The sequence below is a fragment of the Falco peregrinus genome, chromosome 7 (assembly GCF_023634155.1).
Source record: "Falco peregrinus isolate bFalPer1 chromosome 7, bFalPer1.pri, whole genome shotgun sequence".
Classification (NCBI taxonomy): domain Eukaryota; kingdom Metazoa; phylum Chordata; class Aves; order Falconiformes; family Falconidae; genus Falco; species Falco peregrinus.
In genome coordinates this window covers 85,506,050-85,520,979 of record NC_073727.1, presented here as the reverse complement: position 1 = coordinate 85,520,979, position 14,930 = coordinate 85,506,050, and the positions used below count along the sequence as shown (strand labels likewise).

The 14,930-nt window shown below is 38.1% G+C and overlaps 2 protein-coding genes and 1 long non-coding RNA gene across 7 annotated transcripts in view; 2 read left to right on the top strand and 1 right to left on the bottom strand.

Annotated features, from left to right (window-relative positions):
• Nucleotides 1-3,390, top strand: part of SYNCRIP (synaptotagmin binding cytoplasmic RNA interacting protein) — a 26,234-nt gene extending 22,844 nt beyond the window's left edge. For 2 of the 4 annotated variants that reach the window (XM_055809820.1, XM_055809818.1), the window contains exon 12: nt 613-3,390. In XM_055809820.1, coding sequence (XP_055665795.1) covers nt 613-651 — 39 coding nt within the window. In that variant the 3' untranslated portion in view covers nt 652-3,390. Of the gene's footprint in view, nt 1-609 lie in introns of all 4 variants that reach the window. The other 2 variants (XM_055809819.1, XM_055809817.1) reach the window with 1 other exon arrangement.
• A 2,881-nt stretch (nt 3,391-6,271) lies between these two features.
• LOC129784861 (uncharacterized) lies at nt 6,272-9,214 on the bottom strand. The gene is made up of 2 exons (XR_008748021.1): nt 9,093-9,214; nt 6,272-8,343 (listed from the first exon to the last, which is right to left on the bottom strand). It is a non-coding gene; the product is annotated as an uncharacterized LOC129784861 (long non-coding RNA).
• The window catches only part of SNX14 (sorting nexin 14), a 64,774-nt gene continuing 58,973 nt past the window's right edge, over nt 9,130-14,930 (top strand). Inside the window, exons 1-2 of one of the 2 annotated variants that reach the window (XM_055809815.1) lie at nt 9,130-9,261; nt 10,507-12,050. The gene's annotated coding sequence lies outside the window, so the exon portion shown is untranslated. Of the gene's footprint in view, nt 9,262-10,493; nt 12,051-14,930 lie in introns of those variants that run through there. The other variant, XM_055809814.1, reaches the window with a different exon arrangement.

Here is a 14,930-nt window from a genome sequence, read left to right as displayed (position 1 = left end):
ATATAGACTTTTTTAGTCTGTTTTCTTCAGTGGTGCTTTTCAGCTAAATGAGTCGTCTTGAAAACTGCCTTGAAAATGGTTGCTAGGTATTTTTTTTCTGTTTCATTTTGGCGCTACTGTCTTAAGAGTTTGAACAGCATTTAAAAAAAAAAAAAAAGTAAGGATTGCACCTTAAAAGATGTGATCTTTTTAAAAAGAAGTTGTGCCTAAAGCAGTTAGGTCATTGAAATTCAAACTAGATCACAAGTCACATTACGCTTAGACTTGATTCAATTTTCAACATGTTTTCATGATGACTATAACCACCAATTTTTATATTACTGTTACTGGGAATTTTCTATAATGTAAAGATGTTTGTGACTCAGTGCGCAGAACCTTAGCTGGTGATACAAGGTTTTAATCTTAACTTTTTAAATAATACCAGTTGGTGACAAAGTGGTAAAACACCCATAGCAAAATTCCAAAGTTAGTGGAAATCAGAAGGCAAAATGTTCTTGTCTGATAGTTTTATTTTTAAATAATTCATTTTGCTAAGTTTTTATGTTAACAAATGTACAGACCAGAGTTTAAAATGATTTATCTAATTGATTCCTTTTGTTACCTGGCTAGCAGGGAAAAGGGGTCGAGGCCGGTCCTGACCTGTTACAATGAAGACTGACTTGCTATGTGGGATTACACCAGAAGCTTGCAGTGGAGTAATGGTAAGGATATCAAGCAACCTTAAGTATCTCAGCTGTATAGGAGCATATTCTGTTGCAAAAGACCTTCCTGCGAAGATCATGGATTCAAATATGGGACATTTGAACTAATACTTGGACTTTGAAATTAATTTCTTTAACAGTTTTCTCTGCAGTGCAAGTTATTAAACTAAAGCTACTCTATTTCCCCAATGTGTTCAACAAAATCCTTAACGTCTAGCATGGTATCTTAATAAAGAATAAAGTCGTTCTTTAAAAAATCTGCTCTAAGTAGATTTTTCCCCCAAGTTTTCTTAGTTAAGGATTCCAAAAGTGGTATTCACAAATTCTTGCATTTAAATTTTTATTGCAGTGGTATAGATGAATACCATCATTGGTATCCTTAAATTTTATTTCTGCTCATGAAGGTTAATCATGATTGTCTATATAGTAATCACTTACGAATTGTGTTCAGATACAGCAGTTTCAGGTGTAATCATCAGAGCTGGTTAGTCAGGCATTCCAGATAGTGGTTCTTTTCAGAACCTTTTTTAAAGGGTTGGTTAACTACCTCAGTAGCAGAGGATTGAACTATACCCTGTCTGTACTGTACATAGAAAATCTTTGTAGATAAAAGCAAGGCTTGTTTAATATGATATGAGGGTAAGATTATAATATACCAAATGTAACATTCTTAGTTGCCTTTAGTTCCAGAGGCTTTGTAAGACTTCCTCATGACCATCATAACAGGCCTTGCTTTTGTCGTATTTTGTGGCTGAAAAAGCAGCCTTGCTTCTTCAGATATTGTAGTTATTTGGATGTATAATAGTTTAGCAAGATGTTACTTTTGTAAGACATCAGATGTTCAAAAAAAGTGCATCAGCAACTTGTACTAAATACTGCAGTGTCCCTTTATAAAAGGTCAGACTAAAACTGACAACTGTACAGTGAAGCCTGACGTTTGGATATTTTGAAGTTTTTCATAAATCATAGAATAGTATATGGCTGTAGTTTAGCTTTTTAGGTAAAAGGTATGTTTTCATTAGTGCATTTCTTACTGCTGATCACTGTAAAAACATGTGGATCAGCTTTCCATTTCTCTTACGCAGATCATGATAACCTGTAGAGTAGAGTAGAGTACAATCATTTGTGCTATGTTTTTAATTTTCTAAAGCACCTTGATGACAGTGAGTGTTCAGTGGTGAAGCATCCTCTATTGAACCACCCTTAAAAAAGACAAAACAAAGAACTTTGCCAAGTCCAACTTCATATAGGTAAAAGACAGATGGAATTATGACTTACTTTGGACTTGGCATAAAGAGCTTCCCTTAACCCCCTGCCCAAAGGGATACTGCAGTTATACCACATACCCATAGGCACCACAATGAAAATTGAAGCTTATACCTAATTAAGGTTTTATACACACCAGTTCCCCCAGTAAATGCAAATTCTAACAAAATTAGACATGTCATATGTTGAAAATGCTCATGGCAAACAATCATTTTGCATTCCTGCAAATAAAATTGTTTTATACTGTAAGCTGGAGGCGAGTGTAACTTATTTTTGTAATAAAGTTTTTATTTTTTTTATGTGTCATTAATATAAATGTGTGTTAGTACAGAGATCTTCTGGTTAAAAACTTAGAATCGCACACATTTCAGTATGTTTACTTGTATTTACATAATTTTTAGAATAGTGGTTGCCAATAGCCTGTATGTTTCACATTAATTGATTTTTTTTTTTGTTATCTTAATAAACCATTTTAGTATGTTGTATGTCAATTACTGGGATAGCTGGGACATGAAGTGTAATTTAAAATTGTCAAGTATTCATTGGAATATGTAAATGTGCCTTGCCAGTTTTGAACTTTTAAGACAAAGTAAGTGAATGATGGTGAAATGAGTAGTCAATGCTTAAGAGACATTTGCTACCACAGTTTCGTGTACTGCCCTTGCTAAAGAAAAGTAACTTTTTTCCTCAAATTTGAGCATAAAAGTATACAGTTGCATTAGCTTCTGAATTTTCAAATCTAGTGATAGAACATTAGGCTTATGGAAAGTGGGTTTGCTAATTGTAGCCTTAAAAGTATAATTTTGAATTTCAATGTAATCCTTGGTGCTGGTATTCCCAGTGCCAAGGAGTTTAAATGCTCCCTTCAAAGAGGTTGCCATGCCTACTGGCACTTTTACTGTCATACGGTTTTATAAGGAACACTGTCAAGATGTGGAAACCAATTTTGAACTTGCTATAAAATAAAAACACTGGGGGCTGTAGGAGAAGGCAGGTCCTCAGATTTCTTAATCTTGAAATCTCTCCATTGCTAAAAAACTTAAAACACTTGTGGGATCACAAGTGCTAGAGACTAGTTCTTGGTCTGGAAATGTCGGGGGGTGGGGGGGTGGGTGGGTGGGCGGGGGGGGTGTGGGATAATATATTTATGGAATTGCAACAGTTGATGGAAGTGCATAAAAACATTGCTGTTAAGGCACCATGTGTGTTGAAATTGTGGATCATATCCTTAATTTCAACTCTGATAAAAGCATGGGGGGACTACTGTTTTTTTAAAAAAGAGGGGGAGCAAAATTGACAGGAAAGTGTTTTAATGGAGTGCGAGCAATGGTGAGTAAGCAAAATATTGAATCTTGACAGTGTTCCCTCTAATTATGAACTCAAGCCATTATAACTTTAAAAATTAAATATGATTTGCACTGTTCTGATATTGGTGCAGTTTTTTAGCAAAATGATCAGAAAACTAAATTGCATGTGGTGATGAATATTGTGGAAAAAATCAAAAAAATGTTATTTTCAAAGCTTTAAATTTGATTGTGTAAAGAAAAACCATTCATTATTAAGTGGAAATACTGGTGAGAATGGGCAAGTGCATATATACAACATCAGTCTGGTTGCACTTGGGTGTTGGTAAACTTGAAATGTTCTACAGCAATAATGCATCTCTTACGGGGTGCTTTGGTGACAAATGGACATCTAAGTTCTTTTTGGCACGTTGAAAGCAAGTCTTGGCTTCATGTGTTACGCTGCCTCTGTTTATTCTCATAGGAGGCTTTTCTTTACTGAAACACCTGCAAAGGCTTGAGTGTAAGCTAGTGTAGTTCCTCATTGGTTTGTAATGTGTTCCTAAATTTTAAGTCTAGTTGAATTTAATGAGAAATCGGAAACTGCTGCTGCTTAACACTTCTGGTTTATAAACACTCCAATACACAGCTTTTTAAATTATACTCTTGGTTTAATATTCATTTTTCTTTGAAGGGTTTCATATATAGGACATAAAACTGTACTATTTTTTTCTTTTTTTTTTTTTTTTTTTTTTTTCATTTCTAAAGAGGAGATTTGTTATGACCCAGAACTTAAGTTTGTGTGTTTACTGTTGGAGGAAGGCTGTTATTACAGATACCAAGACCAGTTTCTGAATTTCTGTGTTTTACAACTCTTGCCTAAATACTGTTTTATAACCTAAAATAAGGAATATTCCGCTCCTCTTGGGGGTGAGGGATATGACATAGTCTAAAATAAACTTAGCCTCCTCTGAAGGTAGGATTCCCAATGTAATATTTCAGGATAGAAACATATATATGGCTGCAACTTTTTTTCCCTTGTGCCTATGATAATTCTTCACAGGCTTAGCTTTTCTGTTCAGCCTAGCAGTTATTTGGATGCTTCCATACATCAGTGAGGGGAGACTTTTTCTTTTTAAAGAAATGAAACTGAAAGGCAACATGGACATATAAACACAGGTAACACTTTCTGAGATTAGTATGTTCAAATTGATACATTCCACAAAGGCTGTTACTGGCTCACTTGCTTTAGTGAAAACAGTGGAAAATGTGAATTGTTTAAAATGGAATAGCAAGTTTTGGAAGTAGGCAATGAGGCAATAAACTTGACAATGCAGTGTTCTGAGAATTGAAACCAGCAAGATTGGAGCTTGAGTTTGTGTTCACAGCCTGAAGCATATGAATCCCAACGTTATGACTGGCTATGGTGGACTTAAAAGTTGTTCTTGGCCGAGTGTCTTGCTGAATTAACTCCAGCACCAGCACATGACATCTGTTGGCTGCGGCTAGCTAGTTGCATTAGTTGGGCAGAGGAAACACCAGATTGTGTTTTGTCATTTGCTCTGTCAGAGAAAAATGGTATGTGGCAACAGGAAAGGAAGTCGAGCTGAAGATTCCTTGATCCTTTATAGGGGGAGGGGGAGGAATAAATGATTGTTACTTCACAGCCATCTAGTGCAAACAAAGATAAAGCTCCTAGGAACTCTGATGGTAAACTTTTTCTGGGAGACTGATTTTTCATATAGTCATCTGGCCAGCACTTTGGAAGTGTTTAGTTATACTTGTGTTAAAAAATCCACAGGACAAAAGAGTGACTTTTCTGTGGTGCTCCTTTGCCTTGACTGTTACCATAGATAGATTTGTTGAAACATGCCACTAGGACTAGCTTGTTAGTTTACTTGGAATTTGGAGAGAGAGGTGATTGTCTCATGTAATGATATCTTTTGTCTTGGCAACATATAACTGGTTACTAGTTCTTTTCACAAACTTGTATTTTTAAATGGCTAGTTCTTAAGTGGCTGTTGCACAGCTGAGCTCATCTATTGGGTTACATTGATGATTTACAGCTGTCTTCATGAAAGCTTCTTTAGATGGTCAGGCTTGCAGGTACCTGGTAAAAGCATTTTAAAAAAATAAAAGCATCTGTGACCGTCTAGAAAAGACACAATCATAGTATGTAGGTAATAGGCAATTAAACTCGTCTTGGATGTTTAATGTTTGAATCACAAGCTACACCTCAGTTCAAAGAGCTGTTTCATTCCTGAATGTTCATGACACTTAGTGTTTACTCCAAACGCAACACTTAATTTCCTGACAGTCATTTGGGTAAAACTTGCAGTGTCAGAATCTGGATTCTCTCTAGTCTGAGAATGGTACATTTGGCTGATTAATGGTGACAGTTCATTATCTTTGTTTGCACAGTTAGTGTGACAATACAGTTTTACTTGTTCTGGTCGCTAACATGTAGAAAAGACATTGAATCTTACCGCTTATTTTCTTTGCACTAAGGAAGTTTCGAAATGCGTTCTTAGTTCTGCTACACAGCCAGTAGAATAGCCTATGCCATTTGACTGCACAGAAGATAATGGTAAGTAAAAATAGATGTTCTAGTACTTAAATGACTTGCAGTACCTAAAATCCAACTTCAGTAGACTGTTTCAATAACTCTTTATCTGCAGTTATTAGCGAGATTATAGGTTTTAACTCTGCGGTTTTAGTGTCCGCTTCAGTGCTAAGTGAATGTTGAGTATAATCTGGCTCTGTTTAATGTTAAATACTTTAGATCTAAAAATCTCTAAAATGTTTAATAGATAACTCGGTATGTGTTTTTAAACTGATGGGTTAGCAGTCATAGTAGTTTAAGGGATTTTCCATGAACACAGCCACTCACTGAAAGCCAGGAACTGAATATATCCGGTCCTGAATTCCTGGTTCCAGCTGTAGCATTTCTGGTATTCTGCCATCTAGAGTAACATTTTTTCAGTTGGGTTTTTTTTTTTTTGGTTTTTTTTTTTTTTCCCCCCCTCTTTAGTGGGATAAAGAATGCACCTGATGTTGTCACTAGTAGGGGTTGTTGAAAAAACTGTATTACTAAGCACAGCTAATTCAGGACTAAAAAGCTGCTTCTGTGAGAATTCAACAAAGGCAATTTTATAAATAATCCCATTAGTAAATTAGGGCTTTTCTTAAGGTGCAATTTCAGCATACTTAAGAACCAAGCTCTGTATTACGAAACACTAGCGAGAGCTAGCCTAAAATAAATCATAATTAATCTTTTAATAATGCAAATTATCACAGTTGGAAGGTGATTTTAATCTTTAATATTAAGCATTTAAGATGACACATAAAAAATACGTAGTCCCTGCATCTGAAAAAGCTGAAGTGGCTATTAAAGGGCTGTTCTTGTTTCAGGTTGTGGTCAAAGGCTTCTTTTGGATAGTGCAGTGACGCCTTTTTTTCTTCCAGTGCCAACAGTTGTTCTAACAAGTTCACCTGTTTCCAATCCACAGTTTTTAACAGAATTTGTGAGTTTTGTATGTGTGTTTATGTTGGTGTTTTTAGCAGAATACAAACCTCCAGTGACAATCACTGGTCTGTATGTGAGTAGTATTTTCACCAAGAAGTGACCAATATGTAACTTCGACCTAATCTAGTGTAGTGAATCTGTCCTTTATTTATATTACTTACACTTCTACAGAAGTATGTTAGTTGACACTAACTTTTGAATGAATGGGATGCTTAAAAGCTACTTTGAAGAAAACCACAGCATGTAGATCGTTTAAAATCTGTCAGAACTTGCAAATGAAGAAATGTGCTGGAGCTTTCTTGCTGATGGAAGCCTAGACTTGTGTATAAAGGCAGGGGGAAACACGGTAACTTCTGTCAGTGGAAATTCTGAAGGTACCACGAGCTTCAGGTGGCTTTTAATTTGTAACAGTGAGTACAGTGGAAGCTGGATTAATGTAGTGGAGTAATCTCTGCTGCCTGTTCCACTACGTTTTCATAATGCTAACAGCCTCTCAGCAAATTTAAAAAGATCCCATTATGGGATTAACTTGTGAGATTGATTTTTCAGTTAAAATTACAAGGATCTGGAAGTACTTAAATCCATTGGATTTAAAGTAACGTCCTTGCACGTATGTGGTGTTTGCAACTTGGTTTTGCATAGACAGGATCTTACAATGGGAATGGTGTAATAAATGGCAGTGTATTTTTTTTAAATGGTGTAAGGGTCTGAAATACACAGTTTGGTTTGTTGATGTTCTGAGCCATTCAGGTGGTCGTGTTTCTGTCCAAGAAAGCAGTCTTAATATCTGTATGGCATGAACTGATCAGTAAGTCTCAGACCCAACAATTGCTTCTTGGAAGTAGTTGGTGTTTTTTTAGGTTAACTGTGGAGATCTGTGTGGATTTCCAATAGGAAGTACAGGGTTTTGTTTTCTTCATAGCAGTATCTAAACTTTCACAGTTCGTTGTGCTCAGTGTAACACTTCAAAAAAGTACAGGTTGCATTGAGTAATGAGTGAGGAGGAGTATACAGATTAATGGTGAAAAAGCATTGCCAACTAAATTTTTGGATAGTGAAGGCTCCCGGTTTGCAGTGTGCTTTGAAGTGTATCGCCACACAGGTACAAACGGCACTGAGGTAAATCGGGTAGTGATCACATCTCAGCAGAGTTAGCTCAAACTGCCTTCAGTGATGGCCTATACTAAAGCAGATTATTTCATAGCGAAGTATGCTAAAGGGCTTCTGTACTTTTAATGTGGAGTTAGTAAAGAACTACTAGGATAGTAACTGCAATGCATCTGCAGGTAGATGACAATCCACTCTGATTTTTGTGGTCTCTGGAAGAACAGGAGACAATCATATATAGTGCATTTTAAGCCTTCTCTTAATCTTCTAAATCCTTTTGAAGAAAAAACTTTTTCTGCTTTTATACAAGAAGATGAAAAACTGTAAGGTTCAATCCGATATGCAGCTTAAAGGTACAAGGACCCATTAACTTAGCAATTCTGATTTTTAAGATCAGGTGGCTGAGCGTAGAGCCCAGTAATCAAGGCATGTATTTTAGAATCATGGTGATTTCTTGATTCTGTGAAGAAAGGCCAAATTGATTTTAGAATCCTTGTATCTAGCAAAAACGCATATATTGTAAAGAAACCCAACACTACTTCCCCCCCCTTATCTCCAGAAGGTGTTTAGGAGAGGACTTGCATATGCAGCACACTTTCTAAGGGCATGCAGGTTAAATAGAGATAGGTGTTGAATTCTTAGATATGGGGCAAGTGAGATGGATGTGATAATCTTTTAACTTCTGCCTATGTCACATGTTTAAAATGATGTAGAGGCATCTCAGGTTTCACAAACTAAAATGGTGTTTGATGTTTAGTTTAAAAAAGGATAGATCTGTCTTGACTTGGACATCTTGAAAGGCAAAACGTCTCCCTGTGAAAAGAAAAACTTAAAGGGTCTTCTGTAAATATCTTCTATTTCTTTTTTTTTAAAGCACTGATGACAACCAGGGAAGTTCCTTCTCAGAGGAACACAAAGGGAGTGTATTTGTCTTGTATTTAAAAGATTAACATAGGAGTGATAGAATCACAAACACTGCTGCTTGGGAAACCTCTTAACAAAGCGTAATCTTGTTTGCTCCCTGACAAAACATAAGGTGATGGAACAGCTGGGAAAAGAAATTGCTTGCCTGTGAGCACAAGATGGCCATTAGATGTGCTGGCAAGTTTGTAGTCTGGGGTTAAAGGCGAAATAGCCAGAGAAAGAACCTGGCAAACCACAACTTCTGACAACTTAATTTAGCTGTGCTACAGCTTTGTAGGATCTTACCTGCTATTAATCGGTCTGTCCTTTTCCTGTGAAAGGTGGGTATACTTTAAGCCAGGCACCATCTAGCAGCCACAGCACGATGTGAAGGGAATGTCAGGTGATGGATCTTGCCCAGATTCAAACATCAGGTGGAAAGCAGACACAGGGTCCTTGGATTACATGTGAAAAGGTAAGAAGATCCTGTCCTGGCTGTCGTAATCACTGGGGCAGCTTACCTACTTGGTAGAAATTCCAGAATAGAAGTGTCTGGAAGTATCCCTGAAAGGGAGGAAGTTTTGAAAACAGCAAAGTACAAAAATGGTGAAGAAACCCCGTTACTATGCCTAAACATCCTGTTCTGAGAGGCAAGTGATACCTTAGAGCTGCTCTTTGTAAACCTGCTGTTCAGAAATGATGCACTAATAGTCTCAGCCCCAGGGCGGCGAAAGCCAGTCTTGATTGTCTGATACATGTTCCAAAGATGGATCTTTTTTTCAGTGTACGTGAGGAGTTCTTGCATCTCGCTACTGGTATAACATTTGCCACTCACTGCCCTTAATAATCCCTTAAAGGGTTGACAGAAGTAGCATAATTGAGAAAAACTTTTTAATAGGGCTTGATGATACCTCCTAATTGAGTGATGCTTGAGGGAATGTGTTCCTAGCAAAGCTTGCATGTGAAGTCTTGATTTGAGTGCTGCTTAATGCAGGGGACAAAGTGAGAATAGGCGTTCCACATGTAAAGCTGGGGTGAATCAATGCCAGCCTAGCAGCCCCTTGGCAGATTTCAAATTTGGGATGGGCCCAAAGAGCTCCGGAGTACACCAGCTTCTTGTACAGAGTTGCATATTTATCTGGAAGAGTGTGCAATACAAGCCCAGCATCCTGAGAGGGAGAAGTGGCTGATCACTTCCTGGGACTAGGCCGGGACTTTTTCTCAAAGACCTGGTTGTGCAGGTTGCCTGAATACATGTATCCTACACGGGAGGTGGCCTTCGTATGCTTAGAAATGAAGGTATTTACAATGAACAGTATGTGTTTGGAAGCGGACATCTGGGACCTCAAGAGATGAGAAGGAGGTAGGAGCCTGTATGAAGGCTGCTGAATTTTGAAGATGTTCAGTTTCCTCAAGTCTAGGCTAGAGCTTGCGTGTCTTAATAGAAGAAAATACACTTCCCTTAATGAACAAAAGGAATTTTATTCCAGGGCTGTCAAATTTAAAAGCCTGTGTCAGACCATAAGGTATGAGAAGGCTGAAGAAGGAATGTGGGAAGGTAGAATATACTTGCCAAAGTTTAGTTTGCTGGGATGGTCTCTCTTTACCGAGTTAAGCATTGGTAAGGCTTTGTATCTTGTTCATCAGCACTGAGGATACACAGGAGTATTTGTTTTTATAGACAGCTTTCAGTGGGGAAAAGTTGTCATTTTCTCTGCAGGTGAGCACGGTGTGCAGCATCTCTGAAGACCCAGTGGGAGATGGGAACGTTCCAGACTCTAGAAGTAATGTGAAGTGAGCATCCAGTGGAGATCGGTGCATGTTCTAAGTTCTTGGTGAAACTCAGGTGAGCAGCTTTGAATTAACACCTTGGACTAAATGCACTAACTCCATGTCTTCCTCCTGCCAAAACTGCTCTTCTAGATAATAACATGACTTTGGTTTTCTGGTTTTCTTTTCCTGGCTTTTAACTATTTCCCTTGGGCTTCAGGGAAGAAGAGAGTCATTACTGTATAGGTAGCTTGACTTCTCCAGACCCAACAAACAACTGAAGGAGAAAATGCAGAGGAGAAGCACAGCTGGGCATTGGTCCCCACTGCTGTGGTCCAGGAGAACGCCAGATACACAGGCTTTTCAGAACAGAGACTGACTGGTATTCCAAGTTTCCTGACCGTATTTCAGATTCTGTGGTGATACATCCCAGAAACACACTGGATGTAGACAGTACACCACAGTATGGCGATAGGTTAGTTTACCATATTCAAGCTGAATGGTGATCAGTGGAGAGCTAACTACTTGTCCTAGGTTTTGGGATTCCTACACGGGCTGCTAGGAAGCTGGATGACACTAGAGAATCCTCTCTCCATTTTGATATCTTCTGAAGCGAAATCTGCTTTTTCAAGGAAAAAACCTTTTTCTTCCCACTTGTATCTGAACTGTACTGAACCCACCTTGAGGTCTTCAGGTTTATCTGAGGACCCCCAGTTCTGTGTGTTGTGCCGTGAGCTAGCCTATGTGCATCTGTTGAAATCCCAAAGACCTCAGTCTTGCCTTGGAACTTTGGCCAGGGGCAGATTGGAGAAGGAACACTACATACTGGACGTACTTGAGATTAGACTAGAGGACTCGGATTCTTAAGGGGAAGAAAATGTTATTCCTTACAGATTGATATGAAAGATGGTAAGCTGATACTCAAAATGCCCCTTTATCAATATATACTTTAAAATACTTACGTATCTGTGAAAGAGGAAAAACTTCATGTCTAGCATTTTAAAGTTTCTTTTGTACTTCTGTAGAACAACAAAGGTAAGCCAGGTACCTTATACAGTAGCAAGTCGTTCAGTCGCAAATCAGAAACTGATTTAGGAAGCTTCAGAATAGCGGGTGTTAATAATAGTCCCCCGTACGATATCAGACCTTACTAGCTCCAGTGCCTTTCCTAGCTAGAATACTAGTTACTTAAATGGAACATAAAAAGCAAAGCAAAACTTGTAAGTAATGGAGTTTTGCTTAAATTAGCTAAGTCTTCCAAATAGTCCTTGTTTCTTGATTTCACAATTTCTGCCTTTTCCAGACAGCTCAAAGTCCTCTTACCTGCCTAAACATGCACTCTCCTTCCTCAAAGGACACTTTAGGGTAAACCACTGTGCAAGTGGCAAGTCCGCACCATAACCGGGAACTGCATTTGCAGAACATCTGGAGGAATCACAAGTAACTGTTCTTCACTACTCTGGAAGAGAGACCATGGCTTTCTGTCCTGCCAAGGTACGTCTGCTGATAGGCCCACGGAGCGATCGTCTGCTTTTACAGAAGCACCATTAATGGCAGTGCTAGAGGTGAAGTATATAATAATACATGACTTTCCTGTGAAAATGTGTCAGCATTTGGGGTGGGTGGTGGTGGTGGGGAGGTTTGGTGTACTTTCCATGTACCTTCAGGAACTTGGGCAGCTGTCTGATAAAGATAGATAGCATTGATCAGTTGTGAGCTGTAAAGAAGGTTGCAGATCTTGTTACCGAGTCCCACTTCTTAAATTCTCTCATTAAAACTGTCATATTCCTCTTGTAGTGGAGCTTTACCATGCAGCTATATGCTCTGATTATACCACTAAATAAGTAATACAGGCAAGCTGCCCGTGTGCTTTAAAAAAAACCCCAAATCTTGTCCTTAATGTATGAGGAGGAATAGCCCTCTGTTCAGGCTGTGTCATTCACTGCATTCTACCTGTTAGAATAAATCAGATTATTTTTTTGCTTTTGTCATATATTCAGTATTCTTGCTAGGGGAACGTAGCATTTATGTCCTGTTGCTTTCTTTTTTCTTTAACCTTTCTGAAAATGCCTGAAATTTTGCTGTACATCATTTAAATGGAGGAAAATGTCAGATTGATTCCATACATCCTCTGCCAACAAATGGTAAACAAAACAATATCCTGGTTACGCAGCTGGTTCTGTAACAATTCCCGTAAGTGTTCGATGAAACACTTTTAACTGAAGCACAAGTAACTTTTTGAGGGTGATAATTAATGTTGTTTAACTCTTACCCTGCACTGCTTTTACATACTTCATGTCAGAGAAACGGGCTGCTTGAACTAAAAATACCTCCCTGGAATTCTGACCCGACAAAAATACTCGAGGCATTTACTGCTGTATCCACAGAAGCTAAAGCAACGGGCTTCAGGATACCAGCTCACTAGTCACCAAAAATACCTCCTAACAGATCTCATTACTATTTCTGGGTTTACCTGATTGTTATCAGGACATAACAATGGACATTCTAGCATCAGTAGAAAGCTTTCTTTGATACAGGCTGGCTTACAACAGCAGCCGTTTATAGTTACAGTTAGTTGGAGTTCTGTGTGTTGATTAGAACTTCTTGAGTATGTGAAGATTCAGGTTAGGATTTTTTTCACTTCTAAGGTGGAGAAAACCAATCCATCAAAAACTTGAGCTGTGTTCAAATGAGGAAAAAAGGATCATAAGTCTTCATAGGCCACAATGTTAAAATAGTAATACTGAGGTGGGGCAACAAATAGTTAAGCAACAATTCAGGAAGACACTAGTTCTACGAATAAACATAATTTTGAATGCCATTTTGTTGAACAGTTTTGTTCCCCCTGTTGCATCCTGTCCTTACTTCAGCACTGCAAAACAGAAGATAGTAAAATTGGAAAAGGATAGGGAGAACAACAAAGATGGTAAAAGGTACCAAAGTGCTTTCGTGAAGAAAACTCACTGGAGCAGGAATCTTCATTTTGGAAAAGACAGTTTGCTCAGGTAGCCAGAGTATTTTTGATAAACTGATAAGGAGCAATTGTGCTGAGTAGGGAATGATTTTTCACCATGTCTTATAAAATAGTAAATGAAACGTGTGTTTGGAGAGCTCTAGTTTCACACACAAGCATAAGTGGTGGAACTCCCTGCTGCATGATTTTGTGGAAGTTCATGGCTGCTCAAAAAGGAACTTGCAGCTTAGGATAAAAAATCATTTCTCAGGATATCCCCAAGGTTGTGAATCGGAGTAAAAGAATTACAGGAAAGTATCCTTGCTATGCTTTTATGACTTCTTCCTAGGTAGGTGTACCCTGATGGCCATCATCACAAACAGAAAGCTCACCTAGATGAACCTTTGGTGATTCAGTACAGCTCTTCTACAAATCCATCAAGTATCCATGTTAAAAACTACACTAGCTTTAAATTCTACAGGTCTCATCATAGTTATGAGGTGTAAGGTGCTACAACACTTCACAATGATTTAACAGAAACGCATGTCATCTTACAAGGATTTTCTTGACACTTTTAATTCAGCTGAAACAAAGGAACGTGGCTCAAGTTCCTCCTCAAACTCCCTACCTGAAAATTTCCCTTATTGACCTCAGAGTTGGTCAGGGGAAATTCCCTTCAGGACCCAATGTAGCTGTTTTCACAAAGTGTGTATCTTAGGGCAGGGTTTTCGATATCCCCATAGTAAGTAGACAGCTTAATTTTTAATTTAGATGGAGCTCTTAAGTATGTCCTATGGCATTAACTATGGTACGGCTCCTGATTTCTTTCACTGACGTTTTCTTACAAATTCTTAACATTCAGCCAGCTTTCCCAGCCCTCCCTCCCTGATCAGCCTAGGTTTCTGAAAGAGATTGTTTTCTAGATCTTTCCCCTGCACATACCAACCAATTCAGCTACCTCATTTAATACTCGATTAAGGTGCATATCCTTTGCTCAGGTGAACTAATATAAAATTTCCATAGACTACACCTTTGCTACATGTTGCCACAAACCTAATACTAATTTCTTTTAAGCATTTTTCAAATATCTGCTGTATAGGTCTCATGCCTCCCTTCATGTATATTCTCTAATGGTGTGTTTTGCTGTGTTGGTTTTGGTCTTTTGTTTGTTTTTAATTTTGCAGACTTTTGTTTCTTACTGTTGGTAGTCATCTTCTACACTCATCTTGCAACTTTCTGCTCTATATGCTTCTCTTTTAATGTCCCGTGAACTAGTTCATGACAGGACAAATTATTTTCATCTCTAATACCTGAATTCTCTCCAGTAGCTAGTCCATGAGGAATGAATTCAGAAGATTTCTTTTCACATAAACAATGTGAAGAAAAGCTCTGTATATATACTAGTGTTGCTCTGACCCTTT